This window comes from Dermochelys coriacea, chromosome 24, assembly GCF_009764565.3.
Source record: "Dermochelys coriacea isolate rDerCor1 chromosome 24, rDerCor1.pri.v4, whole genome shotgun sequence".
Lineage (NCBI taxonomy): Eukaryota > Metazoa > Chordata > Testudines > Dermochelyidae > Dermochelys > Dermochelys coriacea.
The window spans coordinates 11,669,599-11,693,706 of record NC_050091.1 but is presented as its reverse complement, the minus strand read 5'-3'; the positions used below and the strand labels follow the sequence as shown (position 1 = coordinate 11,693,706).

Sequence of the window (24,108 nt, the reverse complement as noted above, 5' to 3'; positions counted from 1 at the left end):
CTGGTGACAGTGCTATGCTCCAGTCTCTCCCCTGTTCCCTCTGGCTGCAAGTTCTTTCCATTCCTATTTTCCCTTATAATCCTCTTCAACCCATCCTGTATCCTTCCATGGAGAAGTTCTCAGCAGATGGTTATCTTGGTGCAGTCCCCCCTCTGGCACCTCCTCGGTAAACCTGAGAAACCAGCCAGCTGCCACATGACTTCATCCTGAGGGGTTACTTCCCTCTGCACTCTCATGCACTGACCTCAGAGTCAGACTCAGTGCTCACTACATTTGGGGGAGGGGACAGGTTCACAATGGGCCTGAGAATCCCAGCAGGGCAGGGTTCTTCCCACTGCTGGGTAAGAGGAGACTGTTACCAGATTTGCCCGTTACTTTGGGGTATGCTCATTTATTAGGGTTACTCTTCTGGGGTGGGGGGTGTTCTGTAATTCTATTAATGTACTGCTTGTGTCACTTGTGTTTTCATTTGGAGCTCTACTCCCTTCTGCAAGTCCCCTCCCAATGGAGCTATTCTGCAGGACCTAGGGCTGGGTTCCTACACACACACACACACACACACACACACCCCAAGTTTGAATGGACTAGGTCAATCAGCACTTTCAAGCTGACCCTTATATGTCCCTGGACTCAGTGGGATAGGTTGAGCAGCACTTTCAAGCTGCCATCATCATATGTCACAAGTTCAGCACGTCCCTATCCCCACTTTCATGTTACAATTGTACTGGTAATAACCCACTTGATGAGCAAACCCCACAGTATTTTTGGGCGCTACAGGGATCTTTAGCTTAAGAGTAGGTAAGGGAAGCATTGCTGCAGAGTAAATGGGGAAGCTAAAAACACAAAAGAGTAAAAAGAAAAGGAGTACTTGTGGCACCTTAGAGACTAACAAATTTATTAGTCTCTAAGGTGCCACAAGTACTCCTTTTCTTTTTGCAAATACAGACTAACATGGCTGCTACTCTGAAACAAAAGAGTAAAGTTCAGAGAGAGAGAGAGAGAAGCAACCAGCTTAACCATAAAAGTTATTTATTGAATAATAGTGATAACTACACAAGGAGAGCCTAAACAAACAGAACAGTTACATCATTAAAGATTACAAAAGTCATATATAGAAAACTATACCAGATCAAACAAGTCAGGGTTAGAAAGTTATACCTGAGGTAGAAAAGAAAACAGAGAGAGAGAGAAAGACAGGGATCTCACCACTCCATGAAGCTTGAACTGGTCAGGGTTCCCAGGTGATGGTGGTAGCTCAGGGTCCTGAGTGCTGGAGACAGGCAGAGCCCCCAGTACAATCAGTCAGGAGAAGATGAAATCCCAGTGGAACTGATACAGAGTTTGGGTCCATGCATCAGAACACTTACTTGAGCATGGATAGGGTTTTTTGTAGGGAAACAACAACGGTTCAAGGGAGAACACTAGATTTGTTTATGGGTAAACTGATGACTCAAGGGTTTTCTTTAGGCTAGACAATAGGAGCTGATCACTCTTGGCTATGGGTGGTGTTCCTTCCAGGGAGCTCACAATGAAATTAGGCAGCTTCAGTATTTTGGTTATCAATCAAGGATTCATTACTAGAATTGGTCTGATAACTGCTGAGCTGGGTTTGTGCAGGTGTAGGTTCATTAACATCTAAAGCAGAGATCCCCATGATGCAATGCTTCCCTGCTTTTCTGGTCCCAGAGTTCAGTGCAGTTCTTGCGTTGGAATCTCCGTTCTCCATTCTGTATGCTAATGGAGATGCCTCCTTTTCCCATCTTTGATGCAGATGAGGCTAGGGGAGTTGCCTTAATCCTATCACTCTTGTCAGGAGGGGTCTAGGTGTGTCTCCCACCACCCTTCACTGCCCTCTGTAAATCTTTTCACCGATCAGTTTTGGTTCAAGCAGAGGCTGGGGAGGGGGTGTCCTTCATGAGTCAGACAGGCTGGATACTGCGCCCTGGTTCCCCAAGAACACAGATCTGACTGGCCTTGGTGCAGTCCCCCCTCTGGCACCTCCCTGGCACCTCCCTGGTAACCTTGAGAAACCAGCCAGCTGCCACATGCCTCATCCTGGGGTGAAACAGCTGAGAGGTTACTTCCCTCTGCGCTCTCATGCACTGGCCTCAGAGTCAGACCCAGTGCTCACTGCATTTGGGAAAGGAGACAGGTTCACAACGGGCCTGAGAATCCCAGTGCAGCTGGGTTCTTCCCACTGCTGGGTGAGAGGGAGACGGGAATGAGGCAACCTGGCTGGGAACAGCCAGCTATTGTGGGGGAAGCATAGGAGTGAGGAAATACCCAGAAAGCATGATGCAGCTCTGCACCCCTCAAGCATCCGCAGACCTCATATGCAACAGCAACAGACTGACCCTGCTACCCCCACTCCCCAGTGATGCTGATGGGGCCCATGGAGCTAGGGAAGCAGGAGAGTGCACTCAAAAGCTGGCAGACCCAGTGAGGCACCCACAGATCCAGCACCTCTGCCCCTCACACCCAGGTGAGAGCATGGTGAACCTCCCCTCAACAGAGATTAGCCCCAGTTTAGTACTCAAGTGTCAGCCCCAGGATTTGGCAGGGACACAGGCCCTGGTAACCAAGGCCCAGGGACTCGGGTTATTAGCAGACACTTAGGGACCAGGGTTAGTAACTGGTGTGATGTTGTTGACATAATCTGTGAACGTATAGATCATTGTTGCAACCACGGTCTTGTAGTGGCACCAAATCTTGTATAAAGGGGGTCAAATAAGGTGTCTAAGACAAGGTTATGGTTTGCTGGTTATGATTATGCTATCTGTATGTGTGTATCATTTTTGTAGTTAAAGTTATGAATATTGGCTCTATACTGTCTGTATTTCAAACTTATGCTATGCTTCTGGGTGACACCCCAGACAAGTTGGTGTCAGCTCTGTCTAGCCTGCTGGATGGCCCATTAAGGACCATCAGCTATACCATTGACCCACTGAGAGAAGGCAGATAGGCCTTGTGACTCAACAAAGTATGCAGGGACTTGCCCATGTGACTCCAAACTCCATTTTGCTGTAATTTTCCACAGTCAGAACAAAGAGGGGTTCTTATACCTGGAAAAGACTATAAAAGGCTGATGCCTCATCTCCATCTGGTCTTCAATCTTGCTTCTTGCCTCTGGAAGGATTTTGCTACAAATGGAAGCTCTGCACAAAGGACTGATGACCCATCCCAGCTGTGGATGCACTCCAGAGACTTGATTTGAACCTGCAGTTTATTCCATCACTGCAGTCCTTTGGGATCGAGAGAAACTTTTTTCTTTTACTGGGGTATTGGTTTTCATCACCATTTGTCCCCATAACAAGTGGCACTGGTGGTGATACTGGGAAACTGGAGTGTCTAAGGGAATTGCTTGTGTGACTTCTGGTTAGTCAGTGGGGTGAGACCAAAGTCTGCTCCGTTTGGCTCGTTTGATTTGCCTTAAAGGTGGAAAAACCCCAGCCTTGGGCTGTAACTGCCCTGCTTGAAGCAATTTGTCCTGAATTGGCACTCTCGGTTGGGTCCCATCAGAACCAGCATCGTTACAGTGGCATAGTTGGCAGGATCCACAGAACCAGGTCAATTAAGCTTTGGGTCAGAACCCCACGCTATCGAAATTTGAATTTTGATATTGAAAGTTTGGTTGGTTAAAGAGCAGTTGCAATGGGTGAGCAAAGAGCATATGAGGGTCTTGGCAAAAAAGCCCTGGAAGATCTGTGTCCAGAAAAGGGGATAAGCTTTAGAAAGAAAGCTACAGATCAAGAACTGAGAAATCTGTTAATGGCCAGTGATCAGAAGGCAGGAGCACAGCTCTTACCTGATGCTTCAGAAGCTGCAGAAGCAATTGGAATGCAAAAGGCAGCAAGTAAACTGCAACTTGACCATGAACAAAGACTGGCAGAAATTAGATTGCAGGAACTAGAAGCTAAGGCAAAAGAGGAAAGACTTCAACTCCAAGTCAAAAAAGCAATGGAAGAACAGCAGAAATTGTATCCTCTTGAAAGTCCAGTATACAACAATGTTGTTATGTTGTATAACTCTGAGCAGTTGTCTGGGTGTAACCAAATGTATCCCAACACTGCCACCTTTTATGTAAATGCTGTTACTGTGAGTTCAGTAGAGGGTGTCCCATTAAATTGTGCCAATGCTATGTATGGAAGTGGTAGTGGAAACTTCATAGAGAGTGTAAAAGTTAATGGTAAAAGCTGTTTAGGGCAAATTATGGCTTCTAACGTCATTATTGTTAAAGCAGATCTAGTCAAAGAGGAAGACTACTTACCAAATCAGAGTGTGAATGTTGTTGTCCTCTGTGAGTTTACTGTAAATGTGCCTTTAGCCAGAATCCACCTTGAATGGAATGGTACTAAGCATGAAGTTATAGCTGGTGTAAGGAAGTTATTGCCTAAGGATCTTTTGATTGGGGAAAATATTAAAGCTTTGTTCAGTCCAGGTAGCCAGTCACAGGAAAGGAATGATCTTAAACCTGTGTCTATTATGGGCAATGATTTGCCTGGGGAGGGTTTCTCCAAATGTTTGTCTGAGGAAAAGAGCTGTTTGTCTGTGAATGAAGTTTCTGAATGTCTGTCTAATGTCTCTGAAGTGAATCTGGAATTAGATGAAGTACAGAAAGAACTCATTGGTCAGGACAGGTTTCAGAGTAGCAGCCGTGTTAGTCTGTATTCGCAAAAAGAAAAGGAGTACTTGTGGCACCTTAGAGACTAACAAATTTATTAGAGCATAAGCTTTCGTGAGCTACAGCTCACTTCATCGGATGCATTTGGTGGAAAAAACAGAGGAGAGATTTATATACACACACACAAAGAACATGAAACAATGGGTTTATCATACACACTGTAAGGAGAGTGATCACTTAAGATAAGCCATCACCAGCAGCAGGGGGGGGAAAGGAGGAAAACCTTTCATGGTGACAAACAAGGTAGGCTAATTCCAGCAGTTAACAAGAATATCAGAGGAACAGTGGGGGGTGGGGTGGGAGGGAGAAATACCATGGGGAAATAGTTTTACTTTGTGTAATGACTTATCCAGTTTGCAAATTAAGCTATAAATTTGCAAACTGGATACAATTAACTTAGGCTTGAATAGAGACTGGGAATGGATGAGTCATTACACAAAGTAAAACTATTTCCCCATGGTATTTCTCCCTCCCACCCCACCCCCCACTGTTCTTCTGATATTCTTGTTAACTGCTGGAATTAGCCTACCTTGTTTGTCACCATGAAAGGTTTTCCTCCCCCCCCCCCCCTGCTGGTGATGGCTTATCTTAAGTGATCACTCTCCTTACAGTGTGTATGATAAACCCATTGTTTCATGTTCTCTCTGTGTGTGTATATAAATCTCTCCTCTGTTTTTTCCACCAAATGCATCCGATGAAGTGAGCTGTAGCTCACGAAAGCTTATGCTCTAATAAATTTGTTAGTCTCTAAGGTGCCACAAGTACTCCTTTTCTTATTAGTCAGGACAATGTTTCTCAGGAGCAGATTAAAGTGGATGGTCAGTTAAAGCCCTAACTGAGAAAGGAAAGGGTAGATTTTTGATGGGTGATGGATTGTTGGCTAGTACAGTTTGTAAAAGTGAACCTGGAAAGGGTAACTGTGATTTGCTGGAAGTAGCTCAAGGTAGTGAGAAGAGCAGCAGTCTATCTGTGGGGAATGGCAAAGTCCCTCCAGAGGTAAGAAGCAGGATTGAAGACTAGATGGAGATGAGGCATCAGCCTTTTATAGTCTTTTCCAGGTATAAGAATCCCTCTTTGTTCTGACTGTGGAAAATTACAGCAAAATGGAGTTTGGAGTCACATGGGCAAGTCCCTGCATACTTTGCTGAGTCACAAGGCCTAAATCTGCCTTCTCTCAGTGGGTCAATGGTATAGCTGATGGTCCTTAATGGGCCATCGAGCAGGCTAGGCAGAGCTGACACCAATTTGTCTGGAGTGTCACCCAGAAGCATAGCATAAGTTTGAAATACAGACAGTATAGAGCCAATATTCATAACTTTAACTACAAAAATGATACACACATATAGACAGCATAATCATAACAAGCAAACCATAACCTTGTCTTAGATACCTTAATTGATCCACTTTATACAAGATTTGGTGCCACTACAGGACCTTGGTTGCAACAATGATCTATACAGTTCCAGATTATGTCGATAATGTCACACCCCGAACGCAAAATTGATGCAGGAAGGGATGACACAAACATCACTGACTGCATCCCAAGATCTCCCCATCCTTGGTTCTGTCTTACTACAGCTAGTATTGGGTTAGAAGCCGTATCAGTGTATAACAGAAATGGTTTATCAAAGTCAAGTTCAATAACATGAATGAATCTCTTTACAAACTCAAGGTAAAACTTGGTTAGAACAATAGTGGATTGGATCTGCTCTTGCAGCGTGGTTCTTGTATGTCTCATGTGATCTTGCCAAGAGCTAAAGAACATAGCCTGGTGGCCTTAGCTGGGTTGATCTGGAGCTAAGGTGTGAGCTAGACCTCTCCGAGCAAAGGCTACTCTGCTGTTGTTTTTTTAGCCAATGATGCAGCCCCCCAGCCTCTGACCAATCCCAGGAGCACACAAAGTGCTTCAGCAACTCAGATAAATCTAACTTCAATACCTGTGCAAATAGGGGAACAAAGGATTAGGAAATCCATTGGAAAGCCTCTAGAGAATATCAGGATGATAAGCAAAAAGAAAAGGAGTACTTGTGGCACCTTAGAGACTAACACATTTATTAGAGCATAAGCTTTTGTGAGCTACAGCTCACTTCATTGGATGTAGCTCACGAAAGCTTATGCTCTAATAAATTTGTTAGTTTCTAAGGTGCCACAAGTACTCCTTTTCTTTTTGTGAATACAGACTAACACGGCTGCTACTCTGAAACTGTCAGGATGATAAGCAATAGCCAACCGCTTACCAAGGTAAGCCTTGTCATGGAGGTTTTAAGATCAGGCTGGACAAACATTTGCCAAGGAGATCTTGATACACTTAATCCTGCCAGCGTGGGGGATGAACTGGCTCAGTTGTTCTCAACCAGGGGTACCTGTACCAATGTGGGTACCCACAGAGGTCTTCCAGGGGGTACATCAACTCATCTAGATATTTGCCTAGTTTTACAACAGGCTACACATAAAGCACTAGTAAAGTCAGCACAAATTACAATTTCATACAGATGATATATATACACACTATACACTGAAATGTAAGTACAATATTTATATTCCAATTGATTTATTTTGTATGATAAAAATGAGAAAGTAGCCATTTTTCAGTAATAGTGTTCTGTGACACTTTTGCATTTTTATGTCTGATTTTGTAAGCAAGTAGTTTTTAAGTTAAGTGAAACCTGGGAGGTACACAAGACAAATCAGACTCAAATAAGACCCCTAAAAGGGGTACAGTAATCTGGAAAGGTTGAGAGTCACAGGACTAGATGACCTCGAGGTCCCTTTCCAGCCCTACCTTTCTAGGGGTATGTCTACACTACAAAATTAGGTCGAATTTATAGAAGTTGGTTTTGTAGAAAGCGTTTTTATACAGTCGAGTGTGTGTGCCCCCACACAAATGCTCTAAGTGCATGTAGTCGGCGTAGTGTGTCCACAGTACTGAGGCAACCGTTGACTTCCGGAGCTTTGCACTGTGGGTAGCTATCCCACAGTTCCCACAGTCTCTGCCACCCATTTGAATTCTGGGTAGAAATCCCAGTGCCTGATGGGGCTAAAACATTGTCGCGGGTGGTTCTGGGTACATATGGTCAGGTCCCCGTTCCCTACCTACCTCCATAAAAGCAAGGGCAGACAATCATTTTGTGCCTTTTTTCTTGAGTTACCTGTACAGATGCCATACCACGGCAAGCATGGAGCCCACTCAGCTAACCGTCACCGTATGTCTCCTGGGTGCTGGCGGACGTGGTACTGCATTGCTACACAGCAGCAGTTTATTGCCTTTTGGCAGCAGACAGTGCAGTATGACTAGTAGCCATTGTCGACGTAGTCCTGGATGCTCTTTTAACCGGGCGCCTGGGCAAACATGGGAGAGACTCAGCCAGGTCATTTCCCTTGTTTCGTCTCATGGCGATTGAGTCCTACCGGCAGTGCACTGTCTTTTAATCTACAGCCAGCAGAAGATGATGGCCAGCAGTCATACTGCACCGTCTTCTGCTGAGCACCCAGGAGGTGACGATGGCTAGTGGTCGTACTGCACAGTCTGCTGCCAGCAAGATGTATAGATGAAGTGGCTCAAAACAAGAAATAGACCAGATTTGTTTTGTATTCATTTTCTCCTCCCTCCCTCCATCTGTGAAATCAACAGCCTGCTAAACCCAGTTTTGAGTTCTATCCTTGAGGTTTTGAGTTCTATCCTTGAGGCAGCCATTCAGTTTCTCACAAAGCCACCCCCTTTGTTGATTTTAATTCCCTGTAAGCCATGTCATCAGTTGCCCTTCCCTCCGTCAGGGCAACAGCATACAATCATTCTGCGCTTTTTTTCTGTGCAGACGCCATACCATGGCAAGCATGGAGCCCGCTCAGATCACTTTTGCAATTTGGAGCACATTAAACACCACACGCATTATCCAGCATTATATGCAGCACCAGAACCTGGCAAAGCGAAACCGGGGAGTGTGCGATGTCAGCGCGGTTACGAGAGTGATGAGGACATGGACACAGACTTCTCTCAAAGCATGTGCCCTGGCAATGTGGGCATCATGGTGCTAATGGGGCAGGCTCATGCGGTGGAACGCTGATTCTGGGCCCGGGAAACAAGCACAGACTGGTGGGACCGCATAGTGTTGCAGGTCTGGGACGATTCCCAGTGGTTGCAAAACTTTCACATGCGTAAGGGCACTTTCATGGAACTTTGTGACTTGCTTTCCCCTGTCCTGAAGCACAGGAGTACCAAGATGAGAGCAGCCCTCACAGTTGAGAAGCGAGTGGCAATAGCCCTATGGAAGCTTGCAACGCCAGACAGTTACCGGTCAGTCGGGAATCAATTTGGAGTGGGCAAATCTACTGTGGGGGCTGCTGTGATGCAATTAGCCAACGCAATCAAAGATCTGCTGATATCAAGGGTAGTGACCCTGGGAAATGTGCAGGTCATAGTGGATGGCTTTGCTGCAATGGGATTCCCTAACTGTGGTGGGGCCATAGACAGAACCCATATCCCTATCTTGGCACTGGAGCACCAAGCCAGCGAGTACATAAACCGCAAGGGGTACTTTTCAATAGTGCTGCAAGCACTGGTGGATCACAAGGGACGTTTCATCAACATCAACGTGGGATGGCCGGGAAAGGTACATGACGCTCGCATCTTCAGGAACTCTGGTCTGTTTCAAAAGCTGCAGGAAGGGACTTTCTTCCCAGACCAGAAAATAACCGTTGGGGATGTTGAAATGCCTATAGGTATCCTTGGGGAACCAGCCTACCCCTCAATGCCATGGCTCATGAAGCCATACATAGGCAGCCTGGAGAGTAGTCAGGAGCTGTTCAACTACAGGCTGAGCAAGTGCAGAATGGTGGCAGAATGTGCATTTGGACATTTAAAAGCACGCTGGCACAGTTTACTGACTCAGTTAGACCTCAGCAAAACCAATATTCCCACTGTTATTACTGCTTGCTGTGTGCTCCACAATATTTGTAAGAATAAGGGGGAGATGTTTATGGCGGGGTGAGAGGTTGAGGCAAATTGCCTGGCTGCTGGTTACGCACAGCCAGACACCAGGGCGATTAGAAGAGCACAGGAGGGTGCAGTGCGCATCAGAGAAGCTTTCAAAACCAGTTTGATGACTGGCCAGGCTACGGTGTGAAAGTTCTGTTTGTTTCTCCTTGATGAACCCCCCCCCCCGCCCCTTGGTTCACTCTACTTCCCTGTAAGCTAACCACCCTCCCAACCTCCCTTCGATCACCACTTGCAGAGGCAATAAAGTCATTGTTGCTTCACATTCATGCATTCTTTATTAATTCATCACACAAATAGGGGGCTAATTACCAGGGTAGCCCAGGAGGGGTGGTGGAGGAGGGAAGGACAAGGCCACACAGCACTTTAAAAGTTTAAAACTTTAAAACTTATTGAATGCCAGCCTTCTGTTACTTGGGCAATCCTCTGGGGTGGAGTGGCTGGGTGGATGAAAGCCCCTGCACCACATTCTTGGGCGTCTGGGTGAGGAGGCTATGAAACTTGGGGAGGAGGGCGGTTGGTTGCACAGGGGCTGTAGCGGTGGTCTGTGCTCCTGCTGCCTTTCCTGCAGCTCACCCATACACTGGAGCATATTAGTTTGATCCTCCAGCAGCCTCAGCATTGAATCCTGCCTCCTCTCATCATGCTGCCGCCACCTTTCAGCTTCAGCCCTCTCTTCAGCCCGCCACTTACTCTCTTCAGCCCGCCACCTCTCCTCCTGGTCATTTTGTGCTTTCCTGCACTCTGACATTGTCTGCCTCCATGCATTCGTCTGTGCTCTGTCAGTGTGGGAGGACAGCATGAGCTCAGAGAACATTTCATGGCGAGTGCGTTTTTTTCGCCTTCTAATCTTCACTAGCCTCTGGAAAGGAGAAGAGCCTGTGATCCTTGAAACACATGCAGCTGGTGGAGAAAAAAAAAGGAACAGTGGTATTTAAAAAGACACATTTTATAGAACAATGGGTACACTCTTTCACGGTAAACCTTACTGTTAACATTACATACATAGCACATGTGCTTTCATTACAAGGTCACATTTTGCCTCCCCCCACCGCGTGGCTAACAGTGGGGAACATTTCTGTTCAGCCATAGGCAAACAGCCCAGCAGGAATGGGCACCTCTGAATGTCCCCTTAAGAAAAGCACCCTGTTTCAAACAGGTGACCATGAAGGATATCACTGTCCTGAGGATAACACAGAGAGATAAAGAACGGACGTTGTTTGAAAGCCAGCAAATATACACTGCAATGCTTTGTTCTACAGTGATTCCCGAGTATGTGCTACTGGCCTGGAGTGGTAAAGTGTCCTACCATGGTGGATGGAATAAGGCTGCCCTCCCCAGAAACCTTTTGCAAAGGCTTTGGGAGTATATCCAGGAGAGCCACAAATGCCAGGGCAAATTAATCATTAAACATGCTGGCTTTTAAACCTTGTATAGTATTTTAAAAGGTACACTCACCAGAGGTCCCTTCTCCGCCTGGCGGGTCTGGGAGGCAGCCTTGGGTGGGTTCTGGGGGTACTGGCTCCATGTCCAGGGTGAGAAACAGTTCCTGGCTGTCGGGAAAACTGGTTTCTCCGCATGTTTGCTGTGAGCTATCTACAACCTCATCATCATCATCTTCCTCGTCCCCAAAACTTGCTACCGTGTTGCCTCCATCTCCATTGAAGGAGTCAAACAACACGGCTGGGGTAGTGGTGGCTGAACCCCCTAAAATGGCATGCAGCTCATCATATAAGCGGCATGTTTGGGGCTCTGACCCGGAGCGGCCGTTCGCCTCTCTGGTTTTCTGGTAGGCTTGCCTCAGCTCCTTAAGTTTCATGCGGCACTGCTTCAGGTCCCTGTTATGGCCTCTGTCCTTCATGCCCTGGGAGATTTTCACAAATGTTTTGGCATTTCGAAAACTGGAACGTAGCTCTGATAGCATGGATTCCTCTCCCCATACAGTGATCAGATCCTATACCTCCCATTCGGTCCATGCTGGAGCTCTTTTGCTATTCTGGGACTCCATCATGGTCACCTCTGCTGATGAACTCTGCATGGTCACCTGCAGCTTGCCACACTGGCCAAACAGGAAATTGAAATTCAAAAGTTCGCGGGCCTTTTCCTGTCTACCTGGTCAGTACATCTGAGTTGAGAGTGCTGTCCAGAGCGGTCACAATGGAGCACTCTGGGATAGGCCAATACGGTCTAATTGCATCCACAGTACCCCAAATTTGACCTAGCAAAACCGATTTCAGCGCTAATCCCCTTGTCGAGGGTGGAGTAAGGAAATCAATTTTAAGAGCCCTTTAAGTCGAAAAAAAGGGCTTCGTCATGTGACGGGTACAGGGTTAAATTGATTTAATGCTGCTAAATTCGACCTCAACGCCTAGTGTAGACCAGGGCTAGGAGATGTCTGTGTGTGGTTCATGCCCCTACCTCTCTGTGCGACAGGTGAAACCACATTGAGATCTGCATATTCAGTTATGCAAGAACAGCAGTGATACAGGAAAGCAAACAGCATAAGCAAGGAAATAGCATGGCCGAGAGCAGCAGTTCTCAAACTTCATGGCACAATGACCCCCTTCTGACAACAAAAATTACTACACAACCCCATGAGGTGGGGGGACCAAAGCCTGAGCCTGCCTGAGCCCCACTCCCCTGGGTGGGAGGGCCAGAGCGGAATCCCAAGGGCTTCAGCCCCAGGCAGGGGGCCTGTAACCTGAACCCTGCCACCCTTGGCTGAAGGCTTTTGCCCTGGGCGATAGTGCTTGGGCTTTGGCCCCAGCATGCCTAAGCCAGCCTTGGCCACCCCATTAAAATAGGGTCACAACCCACTTTGGGGTCCCGACCCACAGTTTGAGACCCGCTGGCCTAGAGCATTGACTTTCGCACTTTAGCAAGTACAAAACCAGTGCAACATGTCTCAGCACCAAAATGGTACCTCCCGTAGCCCAGTGCCCCCTAATGCCATGCCAGGGTCCTGGGGTCAGCCCTAGCTGCAAGGAGAGAGTGTCCCCGACTCAGACCCACCTTGCTCCCTGCAGTACAGCATCCCGGAGCTCTGGGTGGAGGAATGGGGTCAGCTCCAGGAGGAGAGAGTGCCCCCCTATTGAGCTCCCACCACCCCTAGCACTGAACTTGGGCATTAGTATCGACACTGACTGTGAGAGGAGAGTGCCCCCCTACTGAGGTCCCATCCCACTCCCTGAAGACAGCTGTTAAGAGAGGTCCCTGGAATGCCTGCCATTGTACTGCTCTTATGGTGCATATTGAGGGGTCTGGTATTAGAAAAATAAATCTGGCTAAGAATCAGAAATAAAGAGGTCAGTTGTATTTTAAGGCATTATTCATTGCCCTGTCAGTGGCTCATGTGAAAGTTGCAACTGCTGCCCACATGGAGAAATCCCCAGCAAACAGATTAGTAATAAACTTTCCATAACAGCTCCCCTATAAATACCTGAGGGCTGGGGCTTGTTCTTTCATGTCCAACAGCCTGGATAGAAGTATGACAATGTGGCTTGTGCTGGCGTTGCTTGCGGTGGCAGGTAATTATGTTGTATGCAGCCAGGCTAGCTTGTGGAGCTCGGTAGTGATGAGGGGCTGGGACATAGCTGCAAAATCAGAGTGAAATTAAACAGGCTCCAGCTAAGGGTTAGAATGAAATAAAGTGTAATTTCTGCAGGAGCTAATGCATTAGTAATGGAGCAGCTGAAAGCTCTGGGTTCGCTTGGGCATCTCTGCATTAGGGATGGATGAAGGGCCAGGTCCTCTGTTGTGTCCTGGCTCTGCCCAGCAGGAGTGGAGGCATGTGTTGATTAATATATGCTGGGCTAGTGTTTATATATCTCCCATTATCAATAGATATATATCAGTAAGTATGAAGCACATAAGAATAATATAACAGTAGTTACATAGCCTAGAGTGGCCTATACTTGTTATAGAACCCTGCTCACTTATGCTGAGTGTCCCATAACCCCTTGCATTTACTAAAGAAAGTTTTGGCTTAAGCAAATAGGGAAGCTGTCAAGCCCAGGACAGAAGACAGCTTTACCATAGCACCAGATAGAGAGTTGCTCTTACAGGTCTATACTGGAATGTCCCTAAGGAAAAGGACAAGACATGATCGTTCTACCCTCGTTCAGACCCAGGAGGTGCCTTCATGCCCTTTGGTCCCTGGAATGCAAGTCTTCAGAACAAAGAGATATGGGTAGGACATGGTACCAAGAAAACAAGGTAGAAAGCTGATTAGTTAAATCTAGCTTCAGATGACACACACAGTACCTTGTACTTGTAAACAGGCAGGATATAAAAAGATGGCTTTAGGGGCATAACTTTGTGAGCATACCTTCCGTGTCAGGTAAATGTAACAATGCTGAATGAGATGGCTTCCTGAAGACTGGTATCATATAGAACCTTTTCCCTGTACTATCTTATTACTGGCTTTCAGCAATAAACCTCACTGATCCTAGTTATTTGGTCACTTGAATCTACCTCATAACAAACCAAAGTGTAGTCAAGCAACTGCCTATGCAATTTAACAATCAATGCAGATAAATGGGAACAGAGCAGTGGCCCATTTCCGCACAGGAGAGAACCCTGTCTATCTAACAGTGGTATTTAAAATGACTGTTACCAAAATAAGGCCCCTAATTCAGCAGCATATAGTGCGCAAACCCAATGGGCTGACTCACCTGAGTAAGGTCATATGTATGTACGAGAGTTTGCAGGATCAGGGCCTAAGCAATGAATCCCACAAGCCAAATGGGCATCCTAGACTCGCATGTACACAGTCTGTGCCACCTTGCCAATGCTCACAAGAGTTTAAAGCTCCTGACAACAGACACCTTCCCTCCCCTGCAGATTGTAAACAAGGCTCTTTATCTCTCTAAAAGTTTATCCAAATGACATTGGAGTGTCATTTTCAATGTCTAAAATGCTCCCATGTCACTGGTCATGGCAGAGACTGGTGCAAAAGCCTGGGTTCTATTCACCTGTATGGGATTTATTCACCTTCTGCATTTTGCTCGTCTCAGGCAAGTGGAACAAGGCTCAGCAGTTTCAGTACCTGGCTTCAGTCTGCATGAGTCAAGGCTCTTGTGGTGTGTTTCCAACACAGCAAGAAAATGTAAAAAACCCAAGGAGAGATAGCAGCAGTCCCCCGATCCCACAGTCCGACCTGTATGGAGAGCACTAGCCCACTGGAGTCCCACTGAGAGAAAGTCTGTGTGGATCCCACAGCAGGAGTGGGCCCGTGGGCCCATTAAAGCAACACTCCTGGTTTTAAGAAAAGGAGTACTTGTGGCACCTTAGAGACTAACAAATTTATTAGAGCTGTAGCTCATGAAAGCTTATGCTCTAATAAATTTGTTAGTCTCTAAGGTGCCACAAGTACTCCTTTTCTTTTTGCGAATACAGACTAACACGGCTGCTACTCTGACTCCTGGTTTTAGGTTCTCTAAAGTCCTCCACTTATAAAATTGACACCTGAAGGATTCGACACACTAACAGCATCCACCCTGGTCAGCGCCAGAACTCACCACCAGCTCATCAGACCCAAAGCAGGGACAGGAACAAGAGTCCAGAGCTTTCCCAGCCCCGCAGCATGCATTGCTGCTTCATTACAGATGTCACCCATGTAATCCAGTCAACGCTTTCTCCCCACAGCTGCTGCACCACATGGAGGAGACAAGATTGTCGGGGGATATGAGTGCACCCCCCATTCACAGCCCTGGCAGGTCTCCCTTAACGTTGGGTACCATTTCTGTGGTGGATCCCTCATTACGGACCAGTGGGTGGTGTCAGCTGCCCACTGCTGGTACTAGTAAGTGAGGAACTCAGCGTCTGCGTGTGTGTGTCACTGCGTCTTTATTGCAGTACCAGGGGGGTGGGAGATGGCTGAGATTAGAGGGGCTGGTGGGGCCTGTCCAGAGGGGCTCTGAGCCACCGTTTGTTTCCCAGCCCCAACTCCATGCAGGTGATCCTGGGAGATCACAACATTCAGGTCTTTGAACATACCGAGCACCTGATGCGCATCGAGACCATTGTGTGGCACCCCAGCTATGACTACCAGACAATGGACCACGACATCATGCTCATCAAGTTGGCCCACCCTGTCCAGACTGATGCCTATGTCCAGCCCGTTCCCCTGCCAACCGCCTGCCCAGCTGCTGGCACTTCCTGTGTGGTGTCAGGATGGGGCAATATCCTCAGTGACGGTGGTGAGTTTAGCCCTCTCTCTGTCTCAGGGGCTCCCAGGCTGCTCAACACCATCATCTGCTGATAACATGGTACACAATGTTGCCAAGCATTTGTGGACGTCCCTGCCCAGAGAACTCCTAGTCCAAGCACAGACATGGAGAGGCAGGGTTGGGGGGAGGTACAGCAAACAGGGATTTTATACAAGTGGGGCACCGTGACCTGGCCTGCCAAACCCCACTGGAGCTCCCTTCCACAACCCTAGTGATGAGCTCTGAGCCCATCTCTGTGCACCCTCCGCCCTTATTGACACTGTCCGGACCTGGCCAGCTGGCACAGCCCAGAGGTTAATGTCCGCTGAGGCTGGCTGAGAACTGGTGCTTGAAATGGCGACAGGTGCATGGAGTTAGCACAAGGCACTTGTTCACATACCTGAGAAAACAAAGGCCGGACACAAGGCTATGGGTATTGCCAACAGTAACTAAACCATCCTCACATGTGCCCCTTCCCCAGCCCACAGGGAACCCAACCCCATTTGATAGAGGGGGAACTAAGCCAGAGCCCCTCCAGAGCTGTGGAGAGAGCCCAGGAGTCCTGACTCCCCTGCCCCACACACACCCTACTCTAACACACTAGCCCCTATTCCTCTTTCAGAGCCAGGATAGGACCCAGGAGTCCTGGTTCCCAGCCCCCCTGCTCTAATCCACTAGACCCCACACCCTCCCAGAGTTGGGGAGGGAACCCAGAAGTCCTGACTCCCAGGCCCACCCTGCTCTAACCCACTAGCCCCTACTCCCCTCCCAGAGCCAGGGAGAGAATCCAGGCACGCTCACGCCCACTTTCACATTCAGAGTATTCTGCCTCCCTGACTAGTGTTGAGGATAGCGATTTTATCCCTCCAGGGTGCAGCATGGGAAGGAGGAGAATGCCTAGTGCTAACAAATCCCCTCTACCTTTCAGTGTTTAGCCCATACAACCTGCAGTGCGTCAACATCCCCATCCTCAGCAACGCGGAGTGCGAGGGCTCCTACCCTGGGATGATCACCAGCACCATGCTGTGCGCTGGCTACCTGGAGGGAGGCAAGGATGCATGCCAGGTGAGGGCTAATGGCCACGGCCCTGTCAGGCTGTTAGAGAGACTCTAGCCCTCCTGCCAGCAAACAGGGGGAAGGACCTGGGGAATGCATGCAGTATAAGGGACTGGGGAGGTACGGTGACTTTAACTGCCCGTTAATTTGCTGGCATCTCCCTCCTCTCAACTTACACACAGGGAGACTCTGGTGGTCCACTGGTTTGCAACGGGGAGCTGCAGGGCATTGTGTCCTGGGGGATCGGCTGTGCCCAGAAGGACCAACCCGGTGTCTACACCAAAGTCTGCTCCCTGCTGTCCTGGATCGAAAGCACCATGGCTGCCAACTAGTTCAGACAGAATGCTTCATGTCTGGGAACATGTACACTCTCACTGCTCCACTGGACCCAGACGAGAGGAAGAGGGAGGGCATCTCAATGTGGGTTGGTGCAATACCACTGTAATGCATAGCCAGGGCAAGTGCAAGAGGTGGTAATAAATCCAGCTGACCCCACAAGTTATTCCTGTTTGTGTTGTGCTCTGGGTCCCGACGATTACAGGCTCAGCTAATTAATAATAATTAACATAGCAACTAGCCGTTTTAATGCCAGAAGAGACCTAGTCCGATCCCTGGAACAGCACAAGCCAGAGAATCTTTCCCAGCGACTCCTGCACTATAGGGAAATGTTCTGCCCTCTTTGTGCCCCCTTTTTATTCAGTGCTTCTCAAACAGTCCCCGAACCTGCAATCAGATCCGAAGGCACAGAAGGTCATCAGGGCCTGACCACACAGATCTTGCTGCACATTCAGTGCCACACAGTCACATCAGTAACTCACCCAGCGCCGCATGTTTGCACCGTCTGTATTAAAGGGCACTGGTTTAAAAGTGTGCTGGGGCTGGGTGCTAGGTGCCGACCCCCACCCTCAGACACTGCACACATATACCCTGAGAGGTAAATTTCAGAGTGGTCCTTGTGGCACCTTAGAGACTAACAAATTTATTTGGGCAGAAGTTAAGTTCCTTTCCACCAGCCCCCATCAGAGTATTAAGGCTTTCAAGACAGATTGTGGAAACACAGGAAAGGCGCTTAGTGGGGTTGGGTGTTTCTGTGCGGTGCACCACTGTACAATTTTGGGTTTACACTCCCGAGGGGATGTGCACTTGAATACTGGGCAATTCCCGAGCTGAGTCTTCCCACGCAGAGCTGATTTCAGTGTCTGTCTTTCTGAAGCTGGGTGTGTCCCTACCTGGCTGGAGGAGGCTTGAGGGCCTGGCTCAGCAGGAAAGGGTGAGGGAGCTGAGGCTGGTGGAACAGGAGGGCTCAGTTGTATCCCAGTATATCAGGTAGCACCCTGGAAGGTGGGGGGCTACCTGTCACAACAACAGCATAAGAATGGCCATAATGGGTGTGACCATGTCTCAGTGGGTCACAACTGAGGATGCCAAATTCAGGACGAACTGCTGAGAAATAGGGCAGATACACCCCAAGACTGGTGGCTATTCCCCCATAGGATATACCAAACCAGCAACAAAAGTAAACTTCTGTTTCACCACATGGGCTAACACGAAGTAATAAAAGCAGATTCCTTGGGCATCCCAGTCCTTGTATTAGCACTGAAAACACTGGATTTAAACGTGAATGGTTCCTTTCAACTAGTCTAATCAATTAAAGGCTCCACTGATCCCAAAGGACCAGCCATAAACCCAGGTCAATATATAACTTAGATCTTACCCAAAAATCACATTGTTGCCAATTCTTTAGTCTCTAAAACTAAAGGTTCATTCATATAAAGAAAGAAAGAAAGAAAGTAAGGTGAGAGTTAAAATTGGTTAAAGGAATCAAATACATACAGTAATTGCAAAGTTCTTGGTTCAGGCCTGTAGCAGTGATGGAATAAACTGCTGGCTTAGGTCAAGTCTCTGGCTGATTCCAAATCATTGGAAGGTCCTCAGTCCATTGGTTAGAATGCTACCATTAGTATAAATTCATAGTCCAGGGGCTGGAGCATGATAGAGGCAAAATGGAGGGGTTTCCAGGACATTTATATCCTCTGCCATGTGGAGGGAAACCTACTGTTTAAAAAAAAAACCTCAGCATTGCTAGTGGAGAATCACAGGTGACCAGATAGTGTTTTGAGTCACATGGACAAGTCACATGTTCATGCCCAGTTTTGCTCAGTCATTGCAGGAAACCATTACTTATACTCCAGATAGCATGTTTGCTGACCAGCCACTCAGTGTCGATGGGCATCTCCCATGGTCCATTGTGAGATAAGTGTCCTTTTGATGGGCCACTCAATTTGCATAGTCTCTCAAAGATGGACTGGCTAACTACCTTGTTAGTTATCCCAGGAACAAACATTTGAAATACAGGTATAGAGTGAATATTCATAACTTCAAAAACAAAAATGATACATGTATATAGATAGCATAATCATAACCAGCAAATCATAACCTTGTCATAGACATCTTACATGCCACATTTTCTACAAGATTTGCTGAAAATATATAATAGCGGTTGCAACAATGATCTATATAGTGTGACAGGGTCAGGCTAGATGGCTACAAGAGAGTGGTTGAAGGTAGATACATTAGTCAGATTAAGCAAGTCCCTTTTCTCTGGTTAAGATAACAGGGACTATTCCAGAACACTCAGGAACTTGCTAGAACCAATTAAGGACACCTGGAGCCAATTGGGAAGCTGCTAGAATCTATTAAGGCTAATCAGGGCACCTGGTTTAAAAAGGACCTCACTTCAGTCAGTGAGGTGTGTGTGTGAGGAGCTGGGAGCAAGAGGTACTAGGAGCTGAGAGTGAGAAGGTGTACTGCTGGAGGACTGAGGAGTACAAGCATTATCAGACATGAGGAGGAAGGTCCTGTGGTGAGGATAAAGAAGGTGTTGGGAGGAGGCCATGGGGAAGTAGCCCAGGGAGTTGTAGCTGTCACACAGCTGTTATAGGAGACTGTCTAGATAGCTGCGATCCACAGGGCCCTGGGCTGGAACCCAGAGTAGAGGGCGGGCCCGGGTTCCCCCCAACTCCTGATTCAACATAGGAGGTGTTGACCTGGACTGTGGGTTCCACCAGAGAACTCTGGCCTGTTCCCTCACCCACTTGGTGAATCAGAAGAGACTGCGGGAATTGTTCTCCTTCCTTTTCCCCATGCTGGCCAGTGATGAGGGTAGCTGAGTGACTGGCAGGTTTGAGCCACGAAAGTGGCCAATATGGGGGCTGCCGTGAACCTCTGAGGCGAGAAAATCTGCCAATAAGCGCAGGACCTACCAAGGCAGAGGAGGAACTTTGTCACAATAGCCATGACCATAATGGGTCAGACCAATGGTCCATCTGGCCCAGTATTCTGGTCTTCCGATAATGGCCAATGCCAGATGCCCCGGAGGGAACGAACAGAACAGGCAATCATGAAGTGATCCATCCCATGTCGTCCAATCCCAGCTTCTGGCAATCAAAGGCTAGGGACACCCAGAGCATGGAGTTGCATCCCTGATCAGCTCTGTTAATAGCCACTGATGGACTGATCTTCCAGGAGTTTATCTAATTCTTTTTTTGAACCCAATTATACTTTTGGCATGCACAACATCCTCTGGCAATAAGTTCCACTGGTTGACTGTGCATTGAGTGAAGAAGTACTTCCTTTTGCTTGTTTTAAACTTGCTGCTTATTAATTTCATTGGGTGACTCCTGGTTCTTGTGTTATGTGGGGTAAACAACACCTCCTTATTTGCTTTCCCCACACCATTTATCTATCATATTCCCCCATTAGTTGTCTCTTTTCTAGGCTGAAAAGTCCCTGTCTTTTTAATCTCTCCTCATATGGAATCTGTTCCATACCTTTTCTCATTTTTGTTGCCCTTTTCTGTATCTTTTCCCATTCTAATATATCTTTTTTTGAGATGGGGTGACCAGAACTGCATGCAGTATTCAAGGTGTGGGCATATCATGGATTTAAATAGTGGCATTAGGACATTTTCTATCTTATTATCTATCCCAGGGAGCTGCAACCGGAAATCTGCTGGTGAGCCGGGACAGTTTGTTTACCGGCAGTGTCTCCAGGTTCGGCTGATTGCAGCTCCCCATTCACACTGGCAAGGCACATAGAGCACTTGGACTCCCTGGCTGGAGCGCTCCTGGTACTCCACCTCCGCGAGAGGAATAATGGCTGTTGCGTATTGGCTGAGATGCCCCAGAGTCAGTGTGAAAGAGGAATTAAGTTACTGCGCTGTGATTGACCTCCATAAATGTCCCATAATCCCCTTAAACCAAGTGGTCACTCTTCCCTTTGTGGTGAAACCAATGCGGAAGTGCGTTTCAAAGCTCTGTTTCAGACAGTGGCTGCTTATCTGATCGGACAAACATTTACTGTTTGCTTTGAATGAGTGAATGAGTAAGTGAGGGGCGGGGGCAAATGACTACAAGGCCTATGCAAAGTGTCTAGAGATGAGAGTATACCTGCCATTCCCTGCATTCTCGAGAGATTAACTGCCCAGCTGTTCTGCTCTGCAGACTCAGCTACCCTGTCTTCCCTCTGAACCTGAGACACAGACTGTTCACTCACAGAATCTACAGGCTTGGCTACACTTGCACTTTATACCACGATAAAGCCGCCCAGAGCGCTTTACCTTACCTTACAATGAATCATGTTCTAAAGTATGACTGACTTCTTGTGATGAAGCGGGACTGTTCTTAATGTTTCCTCTGAATATTGTGGGGGTGCCTCAGTTTCCCCTATGCAGTTCTTAAGTCTCTAGGTGGTGGGATAAGGGTTTATGATCCTTGCAGAGCCCTAGAGGGCAGGTGTATGCAGGGGTCTGGACACAGAGAATGGCCAACACCCTGTTTCCTGGCAACTGATGGCCTGGCCCTTCCCCCCTGCAAGGTGAGAGGTAAAGGGTTGGAGAACAAAGGAATCTGGTGGCCTCCTGGCCCGGGACAGGGACAAAGCCCAGAGGAAGAGGGGCTGGAGAGAGTTTGTTTGGGACTGGCTGGGTACATGGAGTGAAGTGCAGATGGGATTGTCTGGCTCACTGCCCCCCAAAATGGACCCGGGTGAGGGGTCCTGTTCTCTGTACCTACAAGCTGGTTTAGACCATGTTCCTGTCATCTAATAAACCTTCTGTTTTACTGGCTGGCTGAGAGTCCCATCTGACTGCGAAGTTGGGGGGCAGGACCCTCTGGCTTCCCCAGGATCCCGCCTGGGCGGACTCGCTGTGGGAAGCGCACGGAGGGGCAGAGGATGCTGAATGCTCCGAGGTCAGACCCAGGAAGGTGGAAGCTGTGTGAGCTGAGTGTCCTGCAGACAGGCTGCTCCCAGAAAGGAGACTTCCCCAGAGTCCTGACTGGCTTCATAGGGAGCAGTTCCAGAGCATCGCCCGGGGACTCCGTGACACTTGTTTGTTTCTGATTCTTAGCCAGATTTATTTTTCTAATAGTAGACACCTCAATATGCACCATAGGAGCGGTCCAATAGCAGGTGTCTGGACTTCTGGATACCTTTCCTAACAGTTGGCCTTAGTAAAAACCCAGGTTGCTACAGGGAGTGGGATGGGAGCTTAGTAGAGATGCTCTTCCCTTGCAGTCAATGCCCAAGTGCAGTGTTAGGGGTTGCTGTGCTACAGTCAGTGGGTTGGAGTCTAGTAGGGGGAGCTCTCCTCATTCAGTCAGTGCTGGCCCCAGTACCCCGTTGTGGCACTAGGGGGCGCTGTATTGCACAGAGCAAGGTGGGGATGTGAAGGGGGGGCACTTTCCCCTCACAGTCAGTGCTGGCCCCAGTACCCATCATGGCAGTAGGAGGCGCTGTAGGGCAGGGAACAAGGTGGGAATGTAGATGGGGGCACTCTTCTGTTGCAGTCAGTGTGGGCCCCAATATCTCAGTGTGGGAATAGGGGGCACTGTGCTGCTGGAGGTATCATTTTCGGGCTGGGACATGTTACCCTGGCCGTCGATTCTGTGGTTGCTGAAGACCCATGCTATCAGCTGTGACAGGTTGCTGTTAAGCCCCCTGTCCTGGCAAATCCCAATAAGCTTTGAGAGGGGAATGCAGTATGCACCTGGAGGAAGTTGTGAGAACGGCAGGGTTGTTCCCTCATGGCTCCCTTCCTGTAGGAGGTCTTGCCAAGACCATGCCTGCACTGGGCCATTGGGGACCTTGGCTCTTCTCCAGTACAGACAGGGCTACGGAGCAGGGGAAGCTCCTTACTGGCTGGCTGCTTAGACTGCGAGCTCTGGCCCAGGGTCTGTCTCCTGTGTGTACAGCAAGGAGTGTGATGGGGCCCCGACCCCAGACTCAGAAAGTCAGCCATGCCCATGTTACAGTAACCTGAGCCCGTTGTACTCTCCTGCTGCCTTGAGCAGAGCTGTCCCAGCAGTAAATTACAGTCCATCTTTCCTAGTGTTTAACTAGCAGTGCTATTGGCAGTGAGGGACTGTACCTCTCCTCCTCATGAGCTAGGAGACAGGAGCTGGACTGCTGGGAGAGCAGGATGTGCTGGCAAGGGGCCACTTGTCCCAGTTGAGTGTGGAGCAACAGACATTCCTATTCCCCCTCCCCAGCACCGTCTCTGCGTCTGACCCGTGTGTGTGGAGGTATGGAAGAGGGAATTTGGGTGGATGGAGTGGGATGGAGGAGCTGCATGTGTGTGGAAGGGGGCTTGGGTTGGAGGGATGTGTGTCTAGGGAGAGGGGTGGTCATGTTGTCTGTGTGGAGGGATGGGAAGATTGGCAGGAGGAGGAGGGGGGATAGGTAGACGGGTGGGATGGGATGGAGGCTTGGGGAGATGAGGAGGGGGCTAGGTAGATGGGTGGGGTTGAATGGGGATGGGGGATGAGGAGGGGGCTAGGTAGATGGGTGGGGTTGAATGGGGATGGGGGGATGAGGAGGGGGATAGGTAGGTTGGTGGGAAGAGATGGGGGATGGAGGCTTGAGGAGGCAGGATAGATAGATGGGTGGGAGGGATGGGGCGGGGGGATGAGGAGGGGGATAGGTAGGATGGGATGGGGGGTGGGGGGTAGGTAGGTTGATGGGAAGGGATGGGGAGGGGGAATAGATAGATTGGTGGGAAAGGAGGGGGGTGGGGGGATGAGGAGGATGTCATGGAGTGTGTGGGAGTCAGGGCCCTGCACCCCCCACTTCCTGCGATTCACTGAGACTCTCAGCCAACCAGTAAAACAGAG

At 48.4% G+C, this 24,108-nt stretch overlaps 1 protein-coding gene and 1 long non-coding RNA gene across 2 annotated transcripts; one reads left to right on the top strand and one right to left on the bottom strand.

Annotated features, from left to right (window-relative positions):
• The first annotated feature begins 13,161 nt into the window (after positions 1-13,161).
• On the top strand, positions 13,162-17,334 carry LOC119847627 (anionic trypsin-1-like). The gene is made up of 5 exons (XM_038382559.2): positions 13,162-13,201; positions 15,321-15,477; positions 15,615-15,874; positions 16,812-16,948; positions 17,122-17,334. The coding sequence occupies exons 1-5, from the start codon at positions 13,162-13,164 to the stop codon at positions 17,269-17,271; spliced, it is 744 nt and encodes a 247-aa protein (XP_038238487.1). The 3' UTR covers positions 17,272-17,334.
• Positions 17,335-21,352: 4,018 nt separating this feature from the next.
• On the bottom strand, positions 21,353-23,472 carry LOC122457406. Its single transcript, XR_006276931.1, has 3 exons — positions 23,463-23,472; positions 23,083-23,087; positions 21,353-21,488 (listed from the first exon to the last, which is right to left on the bottom strand). It is a non-coding gene; the product is annotated as an uncharacterized LOC122457406 (long non-coding RNA).
• Between the last annotated feature and the right edge of the window lie 636 nt (positions 23,473-24,108).

What these genes read in the sequence shown, in the direction of transcription:
- LOC119847627 (XM_038382559.2), top strand. Translation starts at nt 13,162, where the DNA reads ATGACAATGTGGCTTGTGCTGGCGTTGCTTGCGGTGGCAG. An exon ending in GGCGTTGCTTGCGGTGGCAG is followed by an intron (nt 13,202 to 15,320) that starts GTAATTATGTTG and finishes TTCTCCCCACAG; the next exon opens with CTGCTGCACCACATGGAGGA. An exon ending in GAGGCAAGGATGCATGCCAG is followed by an intron (nt 16,949 to 17,121) that starts GTGAGGGCTAAT and finishes ACTTACACACAG; the next exon opens with GGAGACTCTGGTGGTCCACT.